This window comes from Theileria annulata, chromosome 2 (assembly GCF_000003225.4).
Source record: "Theileria annulata chromosome 2, complete sequence, *** SEQUENCING IN PROGRESS ***".
Lineage (NCBI taxonomy): Eukaryota > Apicomplexa > Aconoidasida > Piroplasmida > Theileriidae > Theileria > Theileria annulata.
In genome coordinates this window covers 1,882,869-1,903,107 of record NC_011099.1, presented here as the reverse complement: position 1 = coordinate 1,903,107, position 20,239 = coordinate 1,882,869, and the positions used below count along the sequence as shown (strand labels likewise).

The 20,239-nt window shown below is 31.8% G+C and overlaps 9 protein-coding genes across 9 annotated transcripts, besides 6 other annotated features; 4 read left to right on the top strand and 5 right to left on the bottom strand.

The window, feature by feature from the left end:
* Nucleotides 1–96: 96 nt before the first annotated feature.
* Nucleotides 97–1,880, top strand: TA11815 (ubiquitin-transferase, putative; the record flags this gene model as incomplete). The annotated part of the gene is made up of 2 exons (XM_947586.1): nt 97–1,512; nt 1,632–1,880. The coding sequence occupies 2 exons, from the start codon at nt 97–99 to the stop codon at nt 1,878–1,880; spliced, it is 1,665 nt and encodes a 554-aa protein (XP_952679.1).
* Nucleotides 1,881–2,304: 424 nt separating this feature from the next.
* Nucleotides 2,305–3,536, bottom strand: TA11920 (uncharacterized protein; the record flags this gene model as incomplete). The annotated part of the gene is made up of 2 exons (XM_947585.1): nt 2,305–3,092; nt 3,239–3,536. 2 exons carry the CDS (start codon nt 3,534–3,536, stop codon nt 2,305–2,307), a joined length of 1,086 nt encoding a protein of 361 aa, XP_952678.1.
* A 150-nt stretch (nt 3,537–3,686) lies between these two features.
* TA11925 (uncharacterized protein) lies at nt 3,687–4,657 on the top strand (the record flags this gene model as incomplete). Its single annotated transcript, XM_947584.1, has 4 exons — nt 3,687–3,898; nt 3,938–4,184; nt 4,278–4,484; nt 4,535–4,657. 4 exons carry the CDS (start codon nt 3,687–3,689, stop codon nt 4,655–4,657), a joined length of 789 nt encoding a protein of 262 aa, XP_952677.1.
* Nucleotides 3,822–3,890: a sequence feature (3 probable transmembrane helices predicted for TA11925 by TMHMM2.0 at aa 46-68, 186-208 and 223-245).
* Nucleotides 4,374–4,442: a sequence feature (3 probable transmembrane helices predicted for TA11925 by TMHMM2.0 at aa 46-68, 186-208 and 223-245).
* Nucleotides 4,535–4,603: a sequence feature (3 probable transmembrane helices predicted for TA11925 by TMHMM2.0 at aa 46-68, 186-208 and 223-245).
* Nucleotides 4,658–4,948: 291 nt separating the features above from the next.
* TA11980 (uncharacterized protein) lies at nt 4,949–5,498 on the top strand (the record flags this gene model as incomplete). The annotated part of the gene is made up of 3 exons (XM_947583.1): nt 4,949–5,119; nt 5,237–5,406; nt 5,444–5,498. The coding sequence occupies 3 exons, from the start codon at nt 4,949–4,951 to the stop codon at nt 5,496–5,498; spliced, it is 396 nt and encodes a 131-aa protein (XP_952676.1).
* Nucleotides 5,499–5,672: 174 nt separating this feature from the next.
* Nucleotides 5,673–5,726: a sequence feature (Signal peptide predicted for TA12035 by SignalP 2.0 HMM (Signal peptide probability 0.855, signal anchor probability 0.000) with cleavage site probability 0.500 between residues 18 and 19).
* Nucleotides 5,673–10,438, top strand: TA12035 (uncharacterized protein; the record flags this gene model as incomplete). Its single annotated transcript, XM_947582.1, has 2 exons — nt 5,673–6,257; nt 6,485–10,438. The coding sequence occupies 2 exons, from the start codon at nt 5,673–5,675 to the stop codon at nt 10,436–10,438; spliced, it is 4,539 nt and encodes a 1,512-aa protein (XP_952675.1).
* A 109-nt stretch (nt 10,439–10,547) lies between these two features.
* On the bottom strand, nt 10,548–12,167 carry TA12140 (subtelomeric sfi-fragment-related protein family member, putative; the record flags this gene model as incomplete). Its single annotated transcript, XM_947581.1, has 1 exon — nt 10,548–12,167. The coding sequence occupies one exon, from the start codon at nt 12,165–12,167 to the stop codon at nt 10,548–10,550; it is 1,620 nt and encodes a 539-aa protein (XP_952674.1).
* A 260-nt stretch (nt 12,168–12,427) lies between these two features.
* TA12195 (subtelomeric sfi-fragment-related protein family member, putative) lies at nt 12,428–13,894 on the bottom strand (the record flags this gene model as incomplete). Its single annotated transcript, XM_947580.1, has 1 exon — nt 12,428–13,894. One exon carries the CDS (start codon nt 13,892–13,894, stop codon nt 12,428–12,430), a length of 1,467 nt encoding a protein of 488 aa, XP_952673.1.
* Nucleotides 13,895–14,074: 180 nt separating this feature from the next.
* Nucleotides 14,075–16,021, bottom strand: TA12250 (uncharacterized protein; the record flags this gene model as incomplete). The annotated part of the gene is made up of 1 exon (XM_947579.1): nt 14,075–16,021. One exon carries the CDS (start codon nt 16,019–16,021, stop codon nt 14,075–14,077), a length of 1,947 nt encoding a protein of 648 aa, XP_952672.1.
* A 473-nt stretch (nt 16,022–16,494) lies between these two features.
* On the bottom strand, nt 16,495–19,888 carry TA12305 (uncharacterized protein; the record flags this gene model as incomplete). Its single annotated transcript, XM_947578.1, is given in 9 exon segments — nt 16,495–16,657; nt 16,760–16,864; nt 16,884–17,062; nt 17,080–17,197; nt 17,331–17,464; nt 17,553–17,772; nt 17,932–18,066; nt 18,194–19,109; nt 19,207–19,888. 9 exon segments carry the CDS (start codon nt 19,886–19,888, stop codon nt 16,495–16,497), a joined length of 2,652 nt encoding a protein of 883 aa, XP_952671.1.
* Nucleotides 16,831–16,864: a sequence feature (1 probable transmembrane helix predicted for TA12305 by TMHMM2.0 at aa 784-806).
* Nucleotides 16,884–16,918: a sequence feature (1 probable transmembrane helix predicted for TA12305 by TMHMM2.0 at aa 784-806).
* Nucleotides 19,889–20,239: the final 351 nt, after the last annotated feature.

Here is a 20,239-nt window from a genome sequence, read left to right as displayed (position 1 = left end):
TTTACATAGTTAAATAAATGACTATATCGATTATACATTAAATATATAGTTAAGTAGTTATGGATAAGATAACTCTGAGGAAAAAATTTGTAGATAATGTATGACAATGAGATAATAAAGATAGAGGAGGGTGTAAAGGCTCTGATGAGCGTTGAGGACGCTATTTGGGTCTCGAACATCTTTAACCACATGTTTTGGTACAAAATTAACAAGAAGAGGGTTACCGAGTTCCCATTTAGACTAAGCAGTTTTTACCCTCACTCAATTATCTGCAATTGCAACATCGAAGTCAAGTCACCATCCCACTATACCTACAACACCACTAATACTATTTCTGGCACATCAGTTAACTCAGCAAATAGTGTTAAAACAGAGAATAATGTGATAAGCGAAACATGCATGGAAATTGGTATGTTGGCACGTAAGTTTAATGAGCGATTTTATCGTCTAAGTGGAGCTAATTCTCTACTATGGATTATTCCAGAAGCTGAAAAATCAGTGTTACATTTTGTTGGAACTGAGAATAAGTCGAATTCATCACAGCCTAGTGGCTTAGTATCGCATATTTTGGACTACATTCCCCATACAATAAGCTTTAAGAACAGGTTATTGGTTTTTTATAACTACATAAACAAGGACAAGGCCCAGTGCAGAAATCCCATGATTGACCTCATAGGCTCCTCAGTGTATATAATAAGACGCCAGTTCATCGTTGAGGACGGAATTTCTACCCTAGGCCACTTGAATAACCATCAGCTGAAGCAGGTTTTCAGGGTTTTGTTTGTAGACGAGAATGGAATAGAGGAACAAGGAGTTGACGGGGGAGGACTTTTTAAGGAGTTTCTAATCACACTTTGCACTCTGATTTTTGATCCTACGTATGGAATTTTTGAGGAAGTTCCCGAGGAGAGAAGTTACTATCCATGTCCGAATTCGGGAATCATCCACGAAAACCATCTCGAACTCTTTTGCTTTATAGGCAAAATCGTAGGTAAGGCGCTTTACGAGCAGATTCTAATTGAACCAGTTCTTTCACGACTTTTACTTAACTTGATACTTAAGAGACGTAATACTCTGGATGACTTGAAGTTGTTTGACAGTGCCCTTTACAGGAACATCACAATGTTGAGAGGCATGTCAGAGTCTGAAATTGAGGATTTGGGCTTGACTTTTACCTGTACAACACAGTGTTTTGGAAGCTCAATTCAGGAAAATCTTATTCCAAACGGTCACAACACAAGAGTTACAAAGCAAAATGTAGAGTCCTTCATTCACCAATTCTCCAACTTCAAGTGCAATCGAATGATCGAGTCTCAGTGCTCGGCCTTTTTACAGGGTCTCTCTAGTATCATTCCTCTCGAATGGCTTCAGATGTTCTCACCCTCTGAACTCGAGTTACTCATTTCAGGTTCCTCAGAAGTCATTGACATATCTGACTTGAGGAAAAACACCATTTATGCAGGCGGATTCGATGAAACCAACGCCACTATTCAATGGCTTTGGGAAATTTTGGTATCTACTACTTAAATCACTTGATTCACATATATTCTTACTTTTTACATATTTTACACTATATAATATTAGTTATTGGTATAGTAATTGCACACTAATAGTATGATAATAATTTATAGGACGAGTATGATAATAGTGAAAGGAGTTCTTTTTTATGGTTTGTGACATGCTGTAAAAGGTCTCCTTTGATGGGTTTTAAGCAACTACAGCCCCCCTTTTGTGTACACAAGGAGCCTGACCCAAACCGACTCCCATCAGTATCTACCTGCCTGAACCTTCTAAAGTTACCAGAATGCATATCCAAAGAAGCTTTAAGGTCCAAAATCGTCGATGCAATGTCTCTCTCCAAAGGATTCGGCCTACACTAATTTCCTTTTTATCATACCCATTGTACTATTAATATACTATATACTTTTATCCTATAATACTTAAAATACTTTTATAGTTAATAGTTCTAAATTTAGTGTATAGAAATTCATAGTTATATATTGGATTGATTGATTAATTTGTGTTCAACTTGAGATTAAGGATTTTAATTTTCAGATCTCTCATGAAGTGCGTATGATTTAATATTTATTTTTGAATTAATATTATTTCATCTTCTTTTGCCACTTTAAATCACATTTTCATTCATTACTCTAATATGGCTGATACCTACAATACATACCCAGTGTAGGAAGAAATAGATATTGTGTATTTAGATAAATTAAAATTCTAATTGATTAATATTATTTAATATATTATTTGAACGATTTATTGTTGTCAAGTCTCGACTTAAAAGCTCTAAAAATTTCAATTATATATATTCTTACCTTTATGTTCATATTTTTTGTACGTCTCAATGCTGTCCAAGAGCAAGGCCAAATGAGGAATGTCAGAAGAAGGATCACTCTTTTTATAGTGAGAAATAGCATTAATTAACTGGGTCAAATCTGAGTTACTACAGAATTCAGTAATTTCCCCAATTTTATTTAAAATTACTTTACAAAATTCTCTTGCGATTTCGCTCTTAGGCAGTCTTACCAAAGCCACAAACAACTTTATTGTAGATCCAGTATTAATTCCATAGTCATAATCACCATTTTCAAACAACTGTTTCAAAATAGTCAGACAGTTCACGTATTTAGCTCCGTCAACTATGTAAATGGCCCAGTTGTTCATCAGTTTTACAACGTTTGAAACTTCATTTAGACTAATCAAATCATTTTGTTCTAGCTGTTTCAGAAATATTTTACACATAGTCAAAGCTATTTTTTCGCTATCTAGCTTCAGTGAACTGAGCGCTTTCAGCATTGGAATGAGTAGTTGTGAGCATTCAAAACACAATTTAAACACTTCAGAAGACTCGATTATGCTTTGGGTGAGCCTTGCCTTGGAGGAGACTGGCAACTTATAACAGTATCCAACCACCTTCAGGTTGTTCAGAATCTTATCGAATTTAGCGATATTAGTTACATTTTCTTTCAAATTTAAAAACTCATGAATTGCCCGATTAATAGCTATTTTACAGCTGGAATTTACAATTTTCCTTCTCCTCCGGTTTATCAATGGGTTATTATAATATATCCACAACACTCCAGCTAAATACCAATATCGTATACATAATTAACTATTATAGTACTGTTAGCGAGTAAATAACTAATATATATAACTAAGTAAATATGCACCATAGGGAATAAGAAATAAATATAAAGATATATAGAATTAATTGACTAGAAAAGCCTACATTGTAATTGAGATGTAATGATTGATCTTTGTTCAAATGATTTTGACAGATGGTAACAGAAGTTTGGATCACAAGCCTTCAAATCATAGAACAAATTTGCTATGTTGGTGAGGAACTCGTCAGAAATTCCAGAATCTCCCAATTTACCTGTGGAATCCAATTGATTAATCAATTTCACCTTAAACTCGTTTACACATTTGGTTAAGTTTGGAGAATTTAGAGCAGATTTTATTAAATTTGTTTTTGAAATATATTTTAAACCTGAAAACAACAAGTTTAAGTTCAATTCATTATTCATTATATTATATATATTATATTATATATGTTATATGGTGTAATTTTAAATATATTTTTTCTATTATTATTTTATTTAACTGGTCAAAATAACATATTATAATAAGAAAATACATAATGTTAACTTTAACTTAAAATTTTTGCTATTATTGGCATGAATAATAAATATGTACAAAGAGTGGATAAGCAATCTGGTCCTTCCCTGGATGATTTTATATACGAGAAATCCATCAGTTTAAACAATGAAATCAAAAATTCTTACAATAATTACATTCTCTACAATTCTCCCATTTCACCGTATTACCTCCTTACACATTTACATATTATTTCTTATTTACTATTTTATCATGTTATGTATACAGTTAGGTATTGGATAATACACAGACCATTTTAAAATCTGTTCAGAAATGAGTTTATTCCGAGGACTGAATTTAAGTATGATAGAAATATAGCCTGGTATACGCCTGAGATGGCTAGAGGAATGGTGAACATTGCCAATAAGAAGAAAGCAGTTGACTGTGTTCTGGAGGTCAGAGATGCTAGAGCACCACTCTCCTCAGCCAATCCCTCAATACTAAACCACTATCCAAACCGCATCAACAAGCTCGTTATACTGAATAAGGCCGATCTCGCTCCTAAACACTCACTTCAAGTATTATCGCTTATAACACTACTAGATCCTACCTATATATTAAGTTATATACTAATAATAGTATATATTTAGCCTTATGTAGAATGTGTTTAGAGGTCAAGAGAGTTGTTGGAATCAGTTGGTAATAAAGTTATATTAATAAATTCATTATCTCTGAAGAAGATTATTAAGATAAAGCGGTTTGTGACTTCCAATGTTAGTGTTAAATTTCCTGCTCTTGGGTTTTGGCTTTTAGTTGTCGGTCTTCCAAACGTAGGCAAGTCTTCCCTAATTAAAGCTTTAAAACATCATTCATTCAAGGTATTACATTAGTCTTCTTGGACCAGCAGTTGTAGTTATTTCCATCTTAGGTCTTAGTTATCATTCACATAGTTATTAAGTTAACTACGCACTACATTTATCCTGAGTATGTGATCTATGATTATAGGAGCAATGGTATAGTAAAAAGGAAGTATTGGAACAAGAACGAATGAGTATGAGACACAATTTATCACAGTATTATAGAGAAAACTAAGCCTCGGGTCGAGAACAGGGCTGGAACCACAAAACTTTTAGATTTTTTCAACATCTCACTCAACCCGAAAATATTTTGTTTCGATACTCCAGGAATTATGTTACCAAAGTATCATACCACACATTCATTATTTTAATTATATATTTTTTAGTAATACTATTATTTAAGTTATGAGTTAATATACTTTCTACTTAGTTATAAGTTAATTACATTAATATATAACCAAAATAGCAGGTAATAATAGTACAGAATGGATGACGTTGAAATAAATTTAAAGTTGGCTTCACTGGGTTGTTTAAATGATTCCGTAGCCGGAGAAGATTATATCGCTGACTATATCCTTTATAGACTCAATAAGTTACATCTTTATACCTATGTTAAAACCCTTAATCTCTCTTCACCAACCAATAATATCAGCCAGGTAACCACTTTTATACGACTACAACATGAAAACTTATTTATAATTATTTATAAATATTATCATCAGTTAACACATTTTAAATATAGTACATTAATACGGCCTAGAGAATTTATATAGATATCACAACATATTGGTGAAATTATTGTGAAGAAGTGGAACTCAGTGGATCCAGTTAACTGTTATAAAATTTTTATCAACCAATTTCGAATGGGCTTTTTCGGAAAAATCTGCCTCGACGATCTTTCCAATGTCATTCAACTTAATCAACTCAACGATTACACACTCAGGTACAATCCACCCTTAACACTCACTTTATATACGTAGTTACCCAGACAACATCAACTTAATATTACTCATTTCCAATAGTACAACCAGATAACACTATCTACCGTATGTAAAGTCAGTGTAGTAGTACTTATTAGTAACAAAAAGTGAAAATTTTATAGTGAACCACCAAGTCAGTATACCACTTCATTTGATATAATCCATGGATTGTAATATAAAATTTTAAAATTACACATTTCTAAAGTTATTGAGAAAATGTGTAAAATTAATGTTTTTACATAAATTTGTACTATACAATCTGTTGATTTTATGCGCAAGGAGTGTTAAAATCGCCAATAAACTAAACTTGTACAATAACTTAAATACATTCACAAATAATCGGAAGAAAATTAAAAATGGATTTTTTTTTATTAGTAATTCCTATAAAAATTGTGCAAACGGGTTCTACAGCAAAATTGACAATAATTTGATCACACATGGAAATGTGTTAGAAGATTCCACTGAGATTCCATACAATAACAGATCAACAAACATTGTATTTTATAGTATAAATGATTCAAAAGTTTTAAATTACGAGAGTAATACCAGTAACATAGTTGATGATGTAGAGAAGAGCATATTTACTTGTGCTTTTGACGGTCACGAGTCATTAAGTAATGTACTTGAAACATTGGCTAAACCTCTTGAGAATGTCTGTACGCGTATTCACAATGATCATAAACAGCGTTTTCACTCTGGAATTGACAATAATTTTGAGTTTTCGGCCTTTAGATCGATCAGAGCTTTGATCTATTTAGTAGGATCAAGGCTACTTAACATAGCCAAATTGGCAAGAAAACATAATCATCTACAGGTATTACAATTTCTTTAAACTGATACTATAAATTATGTTCAATATACTTAATTATACATTAAATATAAATAAATTAACAACATTTAAACCAAAGATAAATATAAATGAAGAGTAATAATTAAGTAAATTAAGGGAAAAAGTTTCATTTAAGATTAGTTAAATGTTGTCATACATAGTAATACTATTGCTATATATTGTTAATTAAGGGTAATGACACAATTGTATAGTGTGAGATTAACGAGTTGGAGGCGGAAAATGAAAAGTGTGAAAAGATAATTAGGTCATTTGTCATCAATAATGTTGAAAGATGGGAGAAGTTATTGAATAATACAAAGGATTTTGGAGTTGATTTAGTCAAATACCCTCAATTCAACTCTTTTGAAGACCGTTTGGAGTATATTAAAGGCATTTGGAATTATTTTAATAGCAAAATTTTCAACAATTTACTGCCAAATTATGACCTGAAAATTTCTTTTTACGAACTACAAAGTAGAATAAAGAACGAGATGGCTGGAACTAGGGAATTATTCATCATCAAGAGGACAAATTTGTTGGAGTTTCCAGAGATTTTATATCTCAATGAACTAAAAAATTTGCCAAGTGCTTTGGGGAATTGTGTACTTCGTTCAATGGTTAAGTTGTTTTTGGAAATTTATTCACCCTTCGATTTGGTGGATACAGTTACCACAATATTAAACGGTTTCAGATTTGTTGAAAGTGCCACTGGCCAAAGTGATCTTAATTTCACAGTTATTCAGTCACCTTTGGACAAATTAGTGGAATACAACCAAGATATAATGGCTCAGATTAACTCCGGCGATTTAATTCTAGAAGAGGAATTGGACTTCAACGACCCAAAATCAATTTTTCCAAAGATCAACGTTACACCATTTCTCCCAAACTCATTTCTACCAATAACCAGTAACAACCAAATGTCTGTAGAAAATGATACTGATAATAGTGTTTCTGAGGGAGCAGTGAAGGAAGTTTATCAATTATTTGATAAATCATTTGAAAAGAGTCAAGGAATTGATGATATTTGGTTTAGGGGTGATGATCTGGTAGTACCTGTCCGTGAAATAATAAGAGCGTTGTTAGTGGGTGGATTTGATCAATTTACGTCGCTATTTACTCCAGTAATGAGTAAACTAATGCAATTGAAGCCAGTGGAATTAAATTTTGTACAAAATCGCATCATCACAATTTGCGTACATTTTCTCAACTCTCTACTTTCACTCCAGAACTATTCACATAACTATTCGCTGAACGGAAATTTTAGTATTAATAACAGTGTTGAAAGAGCCAATTTGGTAGTTGTTCAGTGCATTCTATTTTTCATGGGATTACACCAGAAATGCACCAGTAATCTTAATTTATATCCACTCACCAATGATTTCATACGCACCAGTCCTATTATACAGTTGTTAAACACTGTTAACAACTTAGGTACTGATAATAACCCCAACACTGTTAATAATGATACCATAGGGAATGTTAATAAAAATAGTTCTACTCATAAATTGGGGTTGGTATATCAAAAGTATTTGGAGCAGAAGGAGGAGTTCGTGACCTTTATAAATGAGTATTTGGACGATTCAGTTCCATCTGACGACGTTGATGCACTGAAATTTCTAGTTAATTATTACAATTTCAACCTTTTTTCAGGCCGGCTTCCCATAAATATTCCTGCAAGGTTTGTCGATTCAGACTATTTATCATCAAATGATTCATGTGGAATGCTGAGGACACCCACAATATATATCAATTGTCTGGTAAAAGGGGATAAAATAATAATCGCGAGAGTAATTCTGGATGAAATGTTGAGAATATTCATGAAATACTGTAGCAAACTTACGTTTAATGAGGGAAGCAACAGCCTTGTGGACTTGTTGGAGTTTAATCTGGAGAATCGCATGAAACAACACTTTCTTATCTCAACCAACGATTCATTCCCATTCAAACTCTTAGACATTTTACCGTCAGATAACCTAACCAACTACAACCAAGTGTCTGTAGAGAATGATACTGATAATAGTGTTTCTGAGGGAGTAGTAGAGAAGTTTAGTTCTGAGAGACTAGTGCAAAAGGGTTATAACACTTGTAAAAGTAGATTGAATGACGTATTTAAGAGTAGTGTTGGCACTGACGATTTGGTGTCTCAACTTCACAAATCACTGGTGTATGAAGATTCCGATAAAATTTGGCTTGAAAAAAGATTACCAATTTCTCGCTTTTTATCATCCCTCATAACTGGAAACTTTCATCTGATTCACAGTGTCATATCTAACCCAGCGTCCACAAGGGTGACCTCGAAGCTTAAACTGGCACAATTAAATCTATTAGAAAACAAGTTCAAACACCACGCCATCGCCAATTACAACCTTGTTAGAGAGTTGTCCAGAGACAAGAGCGTCAATTCGTTGATTTGGGAAAACCTAATGGTAGTTGAGCTTGCCTTCTCTGACCTAAGAGAGGAACTCATCAAAAACATATTAATATATACCAAAGATTTAATTGAGGCAATTACGAACATACTAAATACCATCACCAACACCACCCAAATACACACCTTTTCAGATGATAACATTAAAATACATGATAACACTGTTATTACCAGCGATACTATTGATGACTCACCCGAAAATTCAGTTGATAATGTTATCAGTAGCAATTATAGTGTAGAAGGCAAACCCGTAGAAAATGCCGATAATATTAGGGTGAGCAAGGAGGTAAAAAATGATTTGTTTGATCTAATCAATGAGGAGAGATTGAGTGGAGATGACCTTCATGGCGTGATCCAATTACTTTATGACAGGTACAATAAGTATTTGTTCGGAGGAGTTTTGCCAGAGGTTGAAATAAAATTCATACCCTTGGACGAATTGTCAGATTTATCGATGGATTTAAACAATTTCTCAGCCCCTAAAATACTCATTAACCATCTTTTGAAGGACGTTAACTTAATCAACACCCAGCTGGTTACACAAATGTGCCATTTGTCCTATTACTACTACAGACACAATATTTTGGAGGACCTTAGTGACCTTGGCCTTCAGTACAACTCTATATACAACCTTATACAGTCAAACAATGATAAAATTATCAAGAGCAAGTTAATACCCTTTAATATAGAGAAGAAACTGGCCAAAACAAGAAAAAAAAAGAACTTTAATCAAAAGTACATTGACCTCATTACCAGTACAATCAGTGAACATACCAATTCATTTGGTAAAAATAGCAACTATGTTAAGTGGCTGGTAGAGGATTTTGTGGTTGAGGTGATTTTGAGCAGACAGGAGCTGAAGCACGATGAAAGGTATACCAACTTTTACGAAGATTATCATACACTCAAATCTTTTGCCACTCACTATTACAACTCAAAATTAGGTTTAGAAATAACTGACTCACTTGAGCCTGCCGATACACAAAATAAACAAGATGCACAGAGTCAAAAGGATATTTTGCAATTCTCTGAAGAAAATGATAATGTAACTGATATCTCCGATGGACTAGTGAATGAAGAGTCACCATTGGAGATATTGGATACTTTGAAAAGTAATTGGTTAAAGAATATGATGGCCAAGTTTGAGAAGAAATTGGGTGAAAAGGGAATTAACCTATTTTTACCGTTTGAGGGATTTGACTGGAATTCCTTACTGACTGATGAACAACAAGAAATGGTAATTAATTACATTGCAAAGTACCCTAACCAGAGCCTCTTTTCCATATTGACCAAAAGCAATGCATTAACACAACAACAAGTCATTAATATATTCACCAACAATACTCCCGATCCTCCTCACGACTCCACACATAATTCTATAGATAATTGTACAGATGATTCTATACCAATAGGACTGAATTGTGCTGATATTGTAAACAGTGAAGAGTCTAACATGTTTCCAGAGGTTCAAAAAACTTCTATTGATGTCGAGAACTTGATCAGTAATATAGTGATGGACATAGTGTACCAACTACCTGAACATGAGCACGAAACGTTTTTGAACTTTTTTAACAAGTTGCTTGACCAGGATTTCGTCTATTGCAGAAACATTTTAAACTCTCACGAAACCCCCTCTCTGCTCCTTAAAAAGTCATTTGAAGCACTGGAATCCATACATCACCATCAATTTGTGGATGAAAACGTCCATAATAACATACTTAATTTTTTACATATGTAATGTACAACTATATCTGATTACTGTTTAGTTATAACTACAAAATATTAAATGTGTTATCTATGGCAAATTTGTCTTCAAAAACGTTATTGTTAAGGGTGTGCAGGAAAATTCAATCATGTTGTATAAGTTTAACCTTATGGTTTGAAATGCTGAAGGCGATAATTTTACCATTTCTTAAAACAATTATCAACTCGTCGTATATAAAATTTATTGCTATTAGTTCGATAACTTCATCATAATAACCGTTTAAATATAGTAAATTCAACTTGTTTATCTCAATTTTCTTAACTTCCTTCTTAGGCTTAATTTCACACTGGAAATTGCTAATCCAACAGTCATAATCTCTCCTCGTTAGTCTTTTCCCGTCCTCATTAATTAGGTATATCTTCTTCAAGTCTACCCTTTTATAGGTTATATCGGTCCAACTTTCTGAATTGCCCTGACAATAGTATAACAAATGTTTATTGTTATACAAAAATATCATCAAATATTTGTCAATTCCATTATAATATGACACCTTTTCAACGTATTCATTCGGGTCGCTTGATGACCAGATAACATGGTTCTCTACTGAAATTTGTTTAAATTTATTATTTCTTGTACAGATATATTCAACATACTTTTTATTTACATATCCATTAATATTTAATATTATTCCATCATCAAATTTATCAATAATTTCATTGGGTTTATCTAAATTTTCAACAGTAACAGCAGAATTCTCAGGTGAGTTATCGATATTATATATACTATTATTGAAAACAAGAGAATTATTATATAGATTGAGGATATTTTTGTTTGGATCATGAGTAACTGAGATCCCACTTCTATAAAAAATTTTCAGAGAATTTTCTATCAAATTGTACAGAAAATAGTCAATAACGTCAAAATCCACGTCTTTATCCTGGAATACAACGCAGTAATTCATTTCATATAAATATATTTCATACTTTATCTTCAAGTCTTTGATACTTAAATATTTTTCTCCATTGTAAAACTTTAATTTTGACAAATTCATCCTCGATTCAGTAATATCGACCCATTTTTCGATATCATTTGTGTATTTTAGCAATGAATAGTTATAGTTTTTGTGTAAAATTGAAAGGTATTTATCACCATTACTTGAACAAATTGAAACTTGTTTCGCGCATTCGGAAAAGTTATTGCTCTTGAATATCAATTTTTTAATCCCCAAATCTCCTATGTACATTACAATTTTATCAAAGAAATTGTCGTTTAAAGTATTAAAATATTTTGATGACAAATTTTCGCATTTAATTTTTGTCCTCAATTTATCAAAATAACCAAGGGTATTTGCTGAATTATGCACTTCAAATATTTCATCACAACCACTTTTATAGCTAATGTTCAGTGTAATTCCATTAAGTTCACACCAAAACCTAGAATTTTTAACAAACTTTCTAATCTCCCCGTCGATTTGATATATCGTCAATGTATTTAATTTTTTGTTTATGAGTTCAAATTTAACCTTATTGGCAAGTTGACTAAAATTCTCAGATTCCCAAATCAATTTTCTATTAGATCTGGTTTCACTTGAGTCAATAACTGAACTAAATCCAAAATCTTCATAACATGAATATTCCCTAGTACCGAAGTTTTCGGTATAACTATACTCCTCTCCAGGCCATTTATAACTTATATCCAAAGTTACAGGATTTAGGACAGTAACATAATCATATACGTCTAAATTATTTAATCCATTTTCCATTGTTCAAATTATTATTATATTTTTAATACCAAATGTAGATCTATTAGTATAGAAATGCCAATATATATTATTTTATAGATCTGTTATTAATATTTCTGAAATTCTTAATTTTTCACAGATATATTTAGTATATTTAATGTATATATTATATATTAAATATATTATAAGATTAATCTTTTATTTTTGAAAAAGTTAGTCTTAATTAGGGTTTGTTTTAAAATTGTTTCACCTAATATATAGCAAATAGAGTTTTTTACAGATTAGAGAAGGCTTAGTAGAATCGGTTTTCCTTTTTTTAAAAAGACAACAACTGTGTTATATAATAGATTTATGAGAATTAAGTCTATAATATCATTTTCATTCTGTTTTACTGAAATTGAGAAGCTTGAGTTTTCGCACTCCGCTCTGACGCAATCATCACTAATACTAACTTTACACTCAAAATTTTCAAATACTACTCTACAATTTGTCAATTCAATTTCATCTCCATTATTTTTATAAAGTTTTAACTTCCTTAATGTTATTCTTGTCTGAGTTATGTCTTCCCAACAACAATACTCATCTGAGTAATGATAGAGCAAATAATTATTAGTTGTTGATAACAGCATCAAGTACTTATTATCATTATCTTTGTTTAGAAATATTCTACAGGCATGGCAGTTTGGTTCGGGAGATGACCAAATAAGCCTCGGAACCCTTCTTCCATTTGATTCCAATACCTTAGTTATTCCACATCCAGAATAACACCTAAACTCTATAAACTTACCACTATTTATACAATTATATTCCTTTGTTGGTTCTTCTTTCTTTATATCCACGACTACTAATTTTATACCATTATTTGTAAAATAGGTTGAATTATTAAACGATCTTTTATTATTTATAAATGACTCAATATTATAAAAATTCAGTGAATTATCAACAGAGTCAACTCTACTTAGAGTATGGGCATCACTTTCATTAATTTTGTTTATTGTATTTAAAGGTATCGTCGTGGTACTATTATGGATATTAGTTATATTTGTGTTTATAGAAAATTCATTTGTTTGACAAAGTTTATTTAATGAATTAATTTTTTCTTTTTTATCAAATAGTTTAATATTTTTATTATTCACATTTAGAAATTCTATTCTTCCGTCTATAAATTTGATGTAGAGTTCATCTTTAAAAATGTTATAATTTAACTGTATTGGCAAATTTTTACCAAATTTTTTCTTATAATCCTTTGAAAAGTGAAATTCAACTGAGTATTTAAAGCCTTTCAAATCAATTAAATAGAGATCTATAACATCTTCCAATTTCTTGTAAGTAGAATCATTAATATCATAGAATTTATAAAAATTCAAATTCTTTCTTTCATGAGTATTGTTTTTTACAACCGAGTAGTATTCAGAGAATTGCAAAAATGCGTAGTTATTATTTTCGAATAACATTGCCAAGTATTTTTCTCCAAAACCATTGATATAATATGAAACATCTTTAATTAATTCATCTTCATTATCACTTTCCCAAACCACCAAGGGATTCCCATTTAAGACATGTTTTGAGTCTATTATTTTATTTATTCTTGTACCGAATCTGCTTTTAAAGTAAACAGAATTACGTTTAATTTTACATTTTACATAATTATTTATTGGAGTTTCTTCATTGATATCTAGTATTATTTTTTTAAATATTGGTTCATTCATTGATTTTAATGCACCGGAAAAGCCATTTTTAAAATTCATTTTCACAATTTTACTCTAATTTTAACATTATTTTTTACAATAAATATGTACTAACTGATATAATTTAGATCTTTTAAGTATGTATTAGATCACTAATTCTAGTTTTTAGATCTGATATATGACATGTATTGCATTATTATAATATTGAGAAAATAATAGAAATAAGATAAATAATATGGATTAAACGAAATATTTGTTAATTTTTATGGACTTGATTTCACCGTTTGTGTAAATAAATTTGATTTCATTTTTCAGAACATCGACATCAACTTCGTTCATCTTTCCATCACCATTCTCTTGAATTGCTAGAGTAGAGATGTTAATATTTCTGTACTTGACCTTATAACTGAATTCTTCAGGGGATATTTCGAACGTAAACTTATCTTTATAGGTAATTGCATCAGTTAAGTCGATGTCAATTCCATCTTCATCGATTAACTTAAACTTAGTCAGGTCGATTTTGTCATTTGTAACATCTTCCCAACTCTTGTTTTTGCCGGCTTTATGATACATTTTATACTTGGAATCTTTGAATGGTATTAATAAGAATTTTTCATTTTTTACTTCAAAAATTGAGACTTTATTTACATACTCGTTGGAATTATTAGTTGACCAAACCACTTTTGTAAGTACATTTTTTTCACTGTTTTCAACTATTTTATTAATCACAAAGTCAAAGTAGCACGAATAATCTTTATAATTATCTCTCTTAATAAAACTAAATTCATTTTTTGGGGTTTCATCATCTATGTTCAATACTACCAACTTGTTTATTTTTTCCTTTACCTTAACGTTGTCATACGATTCATTTTTATTTCCATTTTGAATGTGATTCATATTATCACATAATTTAACAATGCCGTTGGCATCCGTTTGGGTATTAATAATATTATTTGTATTATCATTTTGTCGATCAGAAGTGCCTGATTCATTCTTAATAGTGTCAATGTCAGTATTAACATTACCAGTGGTATCAACCTTGTTAATTCTATTATAATTGGTAGCATTATTAAGATCAGAAATAATATGAAAGTTACTGCCATTAGTACTATCATTTAATTGGTTAAATTTTGTCGCCAAACTTTCCTTTTCATTTTCAACAGCGTTAGTATGATTTAAAGGTGTTTGGGGTTCAATGATCTGCTGTTCTTTTTTGATCAATAGGTCAAATTTGTCATTTTTCAGGTCATGAATCACAGTTTTGTCATTATCGTAGGTTATTTTGATGGTATTTTCAACTATGTCATATTCCAGGATTTTCGCTAGGCTGTATTCTTTTTTTGGTTCAAAATTGTCTGGAAATTCAAAGTACATCATATAACTGAAACGCTCAATCTTTTCTTTATATTTTATCAAACCCTGTTCCACGAATTTGTACAGCTTCTCCTGATCATAGTTAAATTTGAAAGTTTGCATATTGAGATTGTTTTTGGTTATTCTTTCCCATTTTCCAGTTTCTTTTGTCCAGTAAAATAGCTCATAAGCTCCTCTTCTGCTTCCCAATGACATGAATTTTTCATCGGTACTACAAGTGGCTAAGGCCACGTTGATTGCATAGACTGATCTTTCTGTCTTCTTCCAAATTACATTCTGGTTTAATTCCAGATCCACAGTCTCAACAATCTTATCAAATCCGTAGTCATTTACACAGATGAATTCCTTTATCAATACCCTTTTACTTTCAATTTTTTTAGTGACTTTGTTGTGGCAATCTCTCATGGTTGTGCTCATCTTAATGTTATATTTGGTTTCATCTATTTTTCCTCTTTCGTTAATGTTTAATGTAATGATATTTTGTATCCACTTTTTGCCCTGTTTGTGCAGCTTGAGAACGTCACCATTAACGAGGTACAGGGTTACTTCCCTTACTTTTTTTATTATTTCATCACTTTTTGCCACGATTTTGTTGGCATATTCTCTATGACCTTTGGCTTTCCAAATTGTTCTGAACCCCTTGACTACTTTCCTGAATCCGTACCCCGTGTTAGCGTTGAAGTTAATCTCTCCAACCTTGAGATCATGGTTATACTTTTTTGTTGTTTTTATTCTGTTAATATTTATTCTAGTTGGCTTTAGTTTGACACTATTACTTCTCAAATATGTTCCGTAAATATCATTCAGAGTCATTTTATTTATATCAATTGAATTAAATATTAAAGCTTATTTACTAGGTTATGGTTCGTACCTGCTTCAGAGCTATTTTATTAATATTAATTTACTGAAGATCTAGACACTAAATTAAAAGAGTGATAAAAATTGGGAATTTAATGGCACTTAGATCTTGGCCGTTTTTTAGATCTTCAGTTATACCATTTTATTATACCCATCACTCTTTCAAATTATGGACTTTATATATTATATTTGCATTATATTATGCTTCATTTTAATCCTTATTTTAGGATTTAATTATCTTTATTTTAGATTTAATTTTTTGTTATTTTAGCTATAATTTATTTAATTTTAGATTTAGTTTGGGGCTGGTTCACCCCTTAATTCGACTTGAATCAACATTAATTTTGGTTAATTTATATTAATTAACTTATTTAATATTAATTAGTATTATTTGGATATTGATTAATGGTGAATATTGGTATAATATATTAGAATGCCATATGGCCGAGGGAGTGGGTTGGTCTCTTAAGTTTCCACTCTAGAATACAATCGTAAATGTACTTGGGTGTCACTAATGTTGAGTGTCTCGCTCCATGGGTTATTGATATCAAATCTTCATCATTATTTCCAAACTTTCTACAAATTATATTACTATTCCCATCTATAAACTAGTGCTGGGGAGATAGCCACTAATGTTGTATAATTAAGTAAAAAATGTCCCGGAGAACTAATAAATGTATAAATGAGTGTTACTGAAAAAGATCTTTAGCTTCGGTCGAGTCTTTATCCGTGATGATAACATACTCTGCGTCTTTAGGATTTGTTACGATATTACCGCACCCTAACATTATCAACATCCTATGTTTGTTATTTTTACTTGTATATATTCATAAAAGGGGTTATAAATATAATAATATTAATCATTTTTATTCTTAGTAACAAATAACTATTTAAATCTGTACTTCGGTGTGACAAAATAACTAGATAACTAGTAGTTTTAAATAGCTGTAGAATTAGTAGATTACTAAAGGACCCCTTGTAGGGGATGACCAAGGGCTGTAATATTACCTAACAAATGTTGAATCATTATTTGAACCGGAAATATAGAAATCTTCATTATCAAATAAACCAGTCTGTGCTAAGCTTTGTCTACCATCAAAATCTAGACCTCCCCAGCATCTAGGCTCACTTCTACTCCAATATTAACAGGGGATAACTAACAGTATTATCTATATAACTAATATTAACTATATTAGTAATTATTTCTCCTTAAATATTTTAATTAGCTACATAAGTGCTCTAAATGGAGTGAGGAATTGTGTACATATTAATAATATGGCTCCATTTGGTATAATTGATTGAATCATGTGGTCCGGGCCAAGTTTTAAAATTGTCCAAAAGATAATCGATTGCAGATTCTTTGACTATAAACACATCCCCGATTAAGCTTGCCATTAACTATATCAACAAATTTCACATTTGCCTAGGAGGGGACCTAGTTATATAACTGAATAACTGTTCTATTTTTGTAATTTTGTTCCATTACAACTAATGATGCTACTACTAGTAAGTATGAGTATACGTTGTGGTCATATTTATTGACTGGAATTTGTTTGTTTTCCTCATTTGGGACTACGCACATGGAAACCTGGTTCCAGGTGTCGAGGTCAGTTGGGACCTGGAGAAACTCAATCCCTCCGGTCCCTGTTCCTCCCATCACTATTTTCCCAGTGGATGATATACTACTTAACGGAGGTGATATCTTCCTACAATAATACTTAAAACAACATACTAATTATACTTGAATTGGAAATATTACATAGCTATCCATACTCATTTTAATAACTACTTATATAGTCTATATAACATGCATTATAGTATAACTATTAAATAATGATGCGGTTGTTCTCAAATACGGTGCTTACTCAACAACTGATTTAACTTTATCAATTAGACGTTGTAAATGATCATCATTCCCGGCAACTGTTATCATGATCTTAGTTACAAACTCGTCATCTTCTTCGTATTCTCTTCTCTTCCTTTTTAATACTCCATTTTTCCTATAATCATAATATTACTTTTGTACACACGGACAGAAGTTAACCATTACTACTAACTATTTCACTATAACTATATAGTATTAAATTATAAGTAGGGAATGGATTGGTTAATAGGGTAAGAATGTACTGCTTGATCTGATAGACTGATTTGTGATAATTTGTTGATTTGTTTGACTGTTGCAATTCATCTTTGATGGAGTCGATATAAAAGCCTTTTGATTCCATTAGTTGGCGCTCTGAGGAGCTACTTTCTCTGAATGCAGAATTAACTGATAGCAGGTCTCTTAGGAGGTCCGAGACACTGTTGAATCTCCAACAACTAAGATCTTTGTCCCAAACATAATTTTGTCTGTTGCTTTCCTTAAAGACTGTTATAAGGCCCTTGTTGTAAGGCAAAATGGAGGCAGTCAAGGGTTCTTCGGTAAAGTTAATCGCCACCCTGAGAAACGAGAAAACACCATAGTCCGACAACCACTTAGTGAATACTCTCGCGTCAAACTCAGACGGCGTGGAAATTCCCGCGCCAACCAACCACCTCCAGACGTCGAACAGCACTTTACTCTCCACCTTAAGACCTAGAAATACACAGAACTTAACTGTTTCAAACAGGAACTTTGAAGAAATCCTCCAAACCTTCAACTCCTTTCCCCACTCAATGCTCTTCCCGCTAATCAACGTCTTCAGGTAGTACAGAAGTTTGTTTTGCTTCTCAGTCCATCTAAGCTTAAGTATCAAAGATTCGTTCCAGTAAAAAAGAGAATCTGCTGAACAGTCCAGTTTGTACAAATCCTTCAGGTCATTAAATCCTGCTTCCTTACTCAACTCAAATCCAATTTGTTCATTCTCAGCCAATAACATTACTGTTCCAATGTTCGTGCCACCACCCGCACCATTAGTTGTACTAGATTTATTAGCATTTGGGGTAGAAGCAGCAGTTTGGTTGAGCTTGTTACCAGAATTATTGTTCGGCTTAATTGGGTGAATTTTAAATAATAAACGCTCAGCAATTATATCATCAACATTCTTTACATACCATTCTATTTCTACACAAGCTTTACATATCTCTAACTTTATGGTACTACTTTTATTAGTATATAACTAAGTATATAGGTAAGATGTAATAGTTTGGCTGGAGGATACCGGAGTTGGGGAAACACGAATCAAAATTTTCGTTTAGCGTGATTGAATTTGGTGAAGTAGTATATGAGTCGGGTTTGGTCTTAATTTGTATTAGAATTTGTAACTTTACGTCCAACTCCTCAAAAGTTAGTATGCTAGATATTTCTGGTTTTGTTGCGTACATACATGATGGAGTTATCATCAGTCCCTCATCTTTATGGTCAGTTGTAGCTGCGTCTGCAGGGGGCTGGTCTTTGTTATTGATAACAGCTGAAGACAGATCAGAGTTCCCGGTTATGTAATTACGAAATTTTGAGAAATCATCATCTGAGAGGCGTGGGTTCCTTATGATCTTAAGTAAAAAATGCTTAATTGAAAAATTATCGGTAAAATGGCGCAAATTGAGGGGAATATAAGCAGTGTACCAGTCATCTATATCAACGTTTTTGAGTGGATAAAGTCCCAGTCCGATATAGTTAATTGCGTAATAAGTTCGTAGCGGAGGGTATCCCATTAGGGCAAACGTCTTCAACTGCTTCACATCAGACCCCTGGCAGCCGGGAACGAAACACTTATTCCTGTCATTATCAACCACGTCGAAGTGACTCAGCTGTAACAGTTCACTTATGATCTTCGACTTTATGTACGAAATGTGCTTACAATTATTTGGCAATTTGATCACTGGAAATACTCCTTCCGACATCACACACACCGATTCATAAACCTTCCACTCAATTTACAATTCCGGCCTAGTTCACAATTATTTAACGCAATCTTTTATAATTTAGCTTGATTTTAATAATTCGGCATGATCAGAATAGTTTACACGAATTGGAAAAATTTTGTCATAATTAAAAATATTATTGTTGGAGAGTCAATTCAGGATGTGTAGGTGATAAATAGAAGATTAAAAAATATTACTTTAAATATAATTGATTTAGTTTATAGGAATTTAATTTTAAAGAGTTTAATTTTTTAGATTCCACCACTACCACATTCTTCAACATTTTTGCCTTTATGCTATTAATTTTAAAACTTTATTTGTTTTTATTAT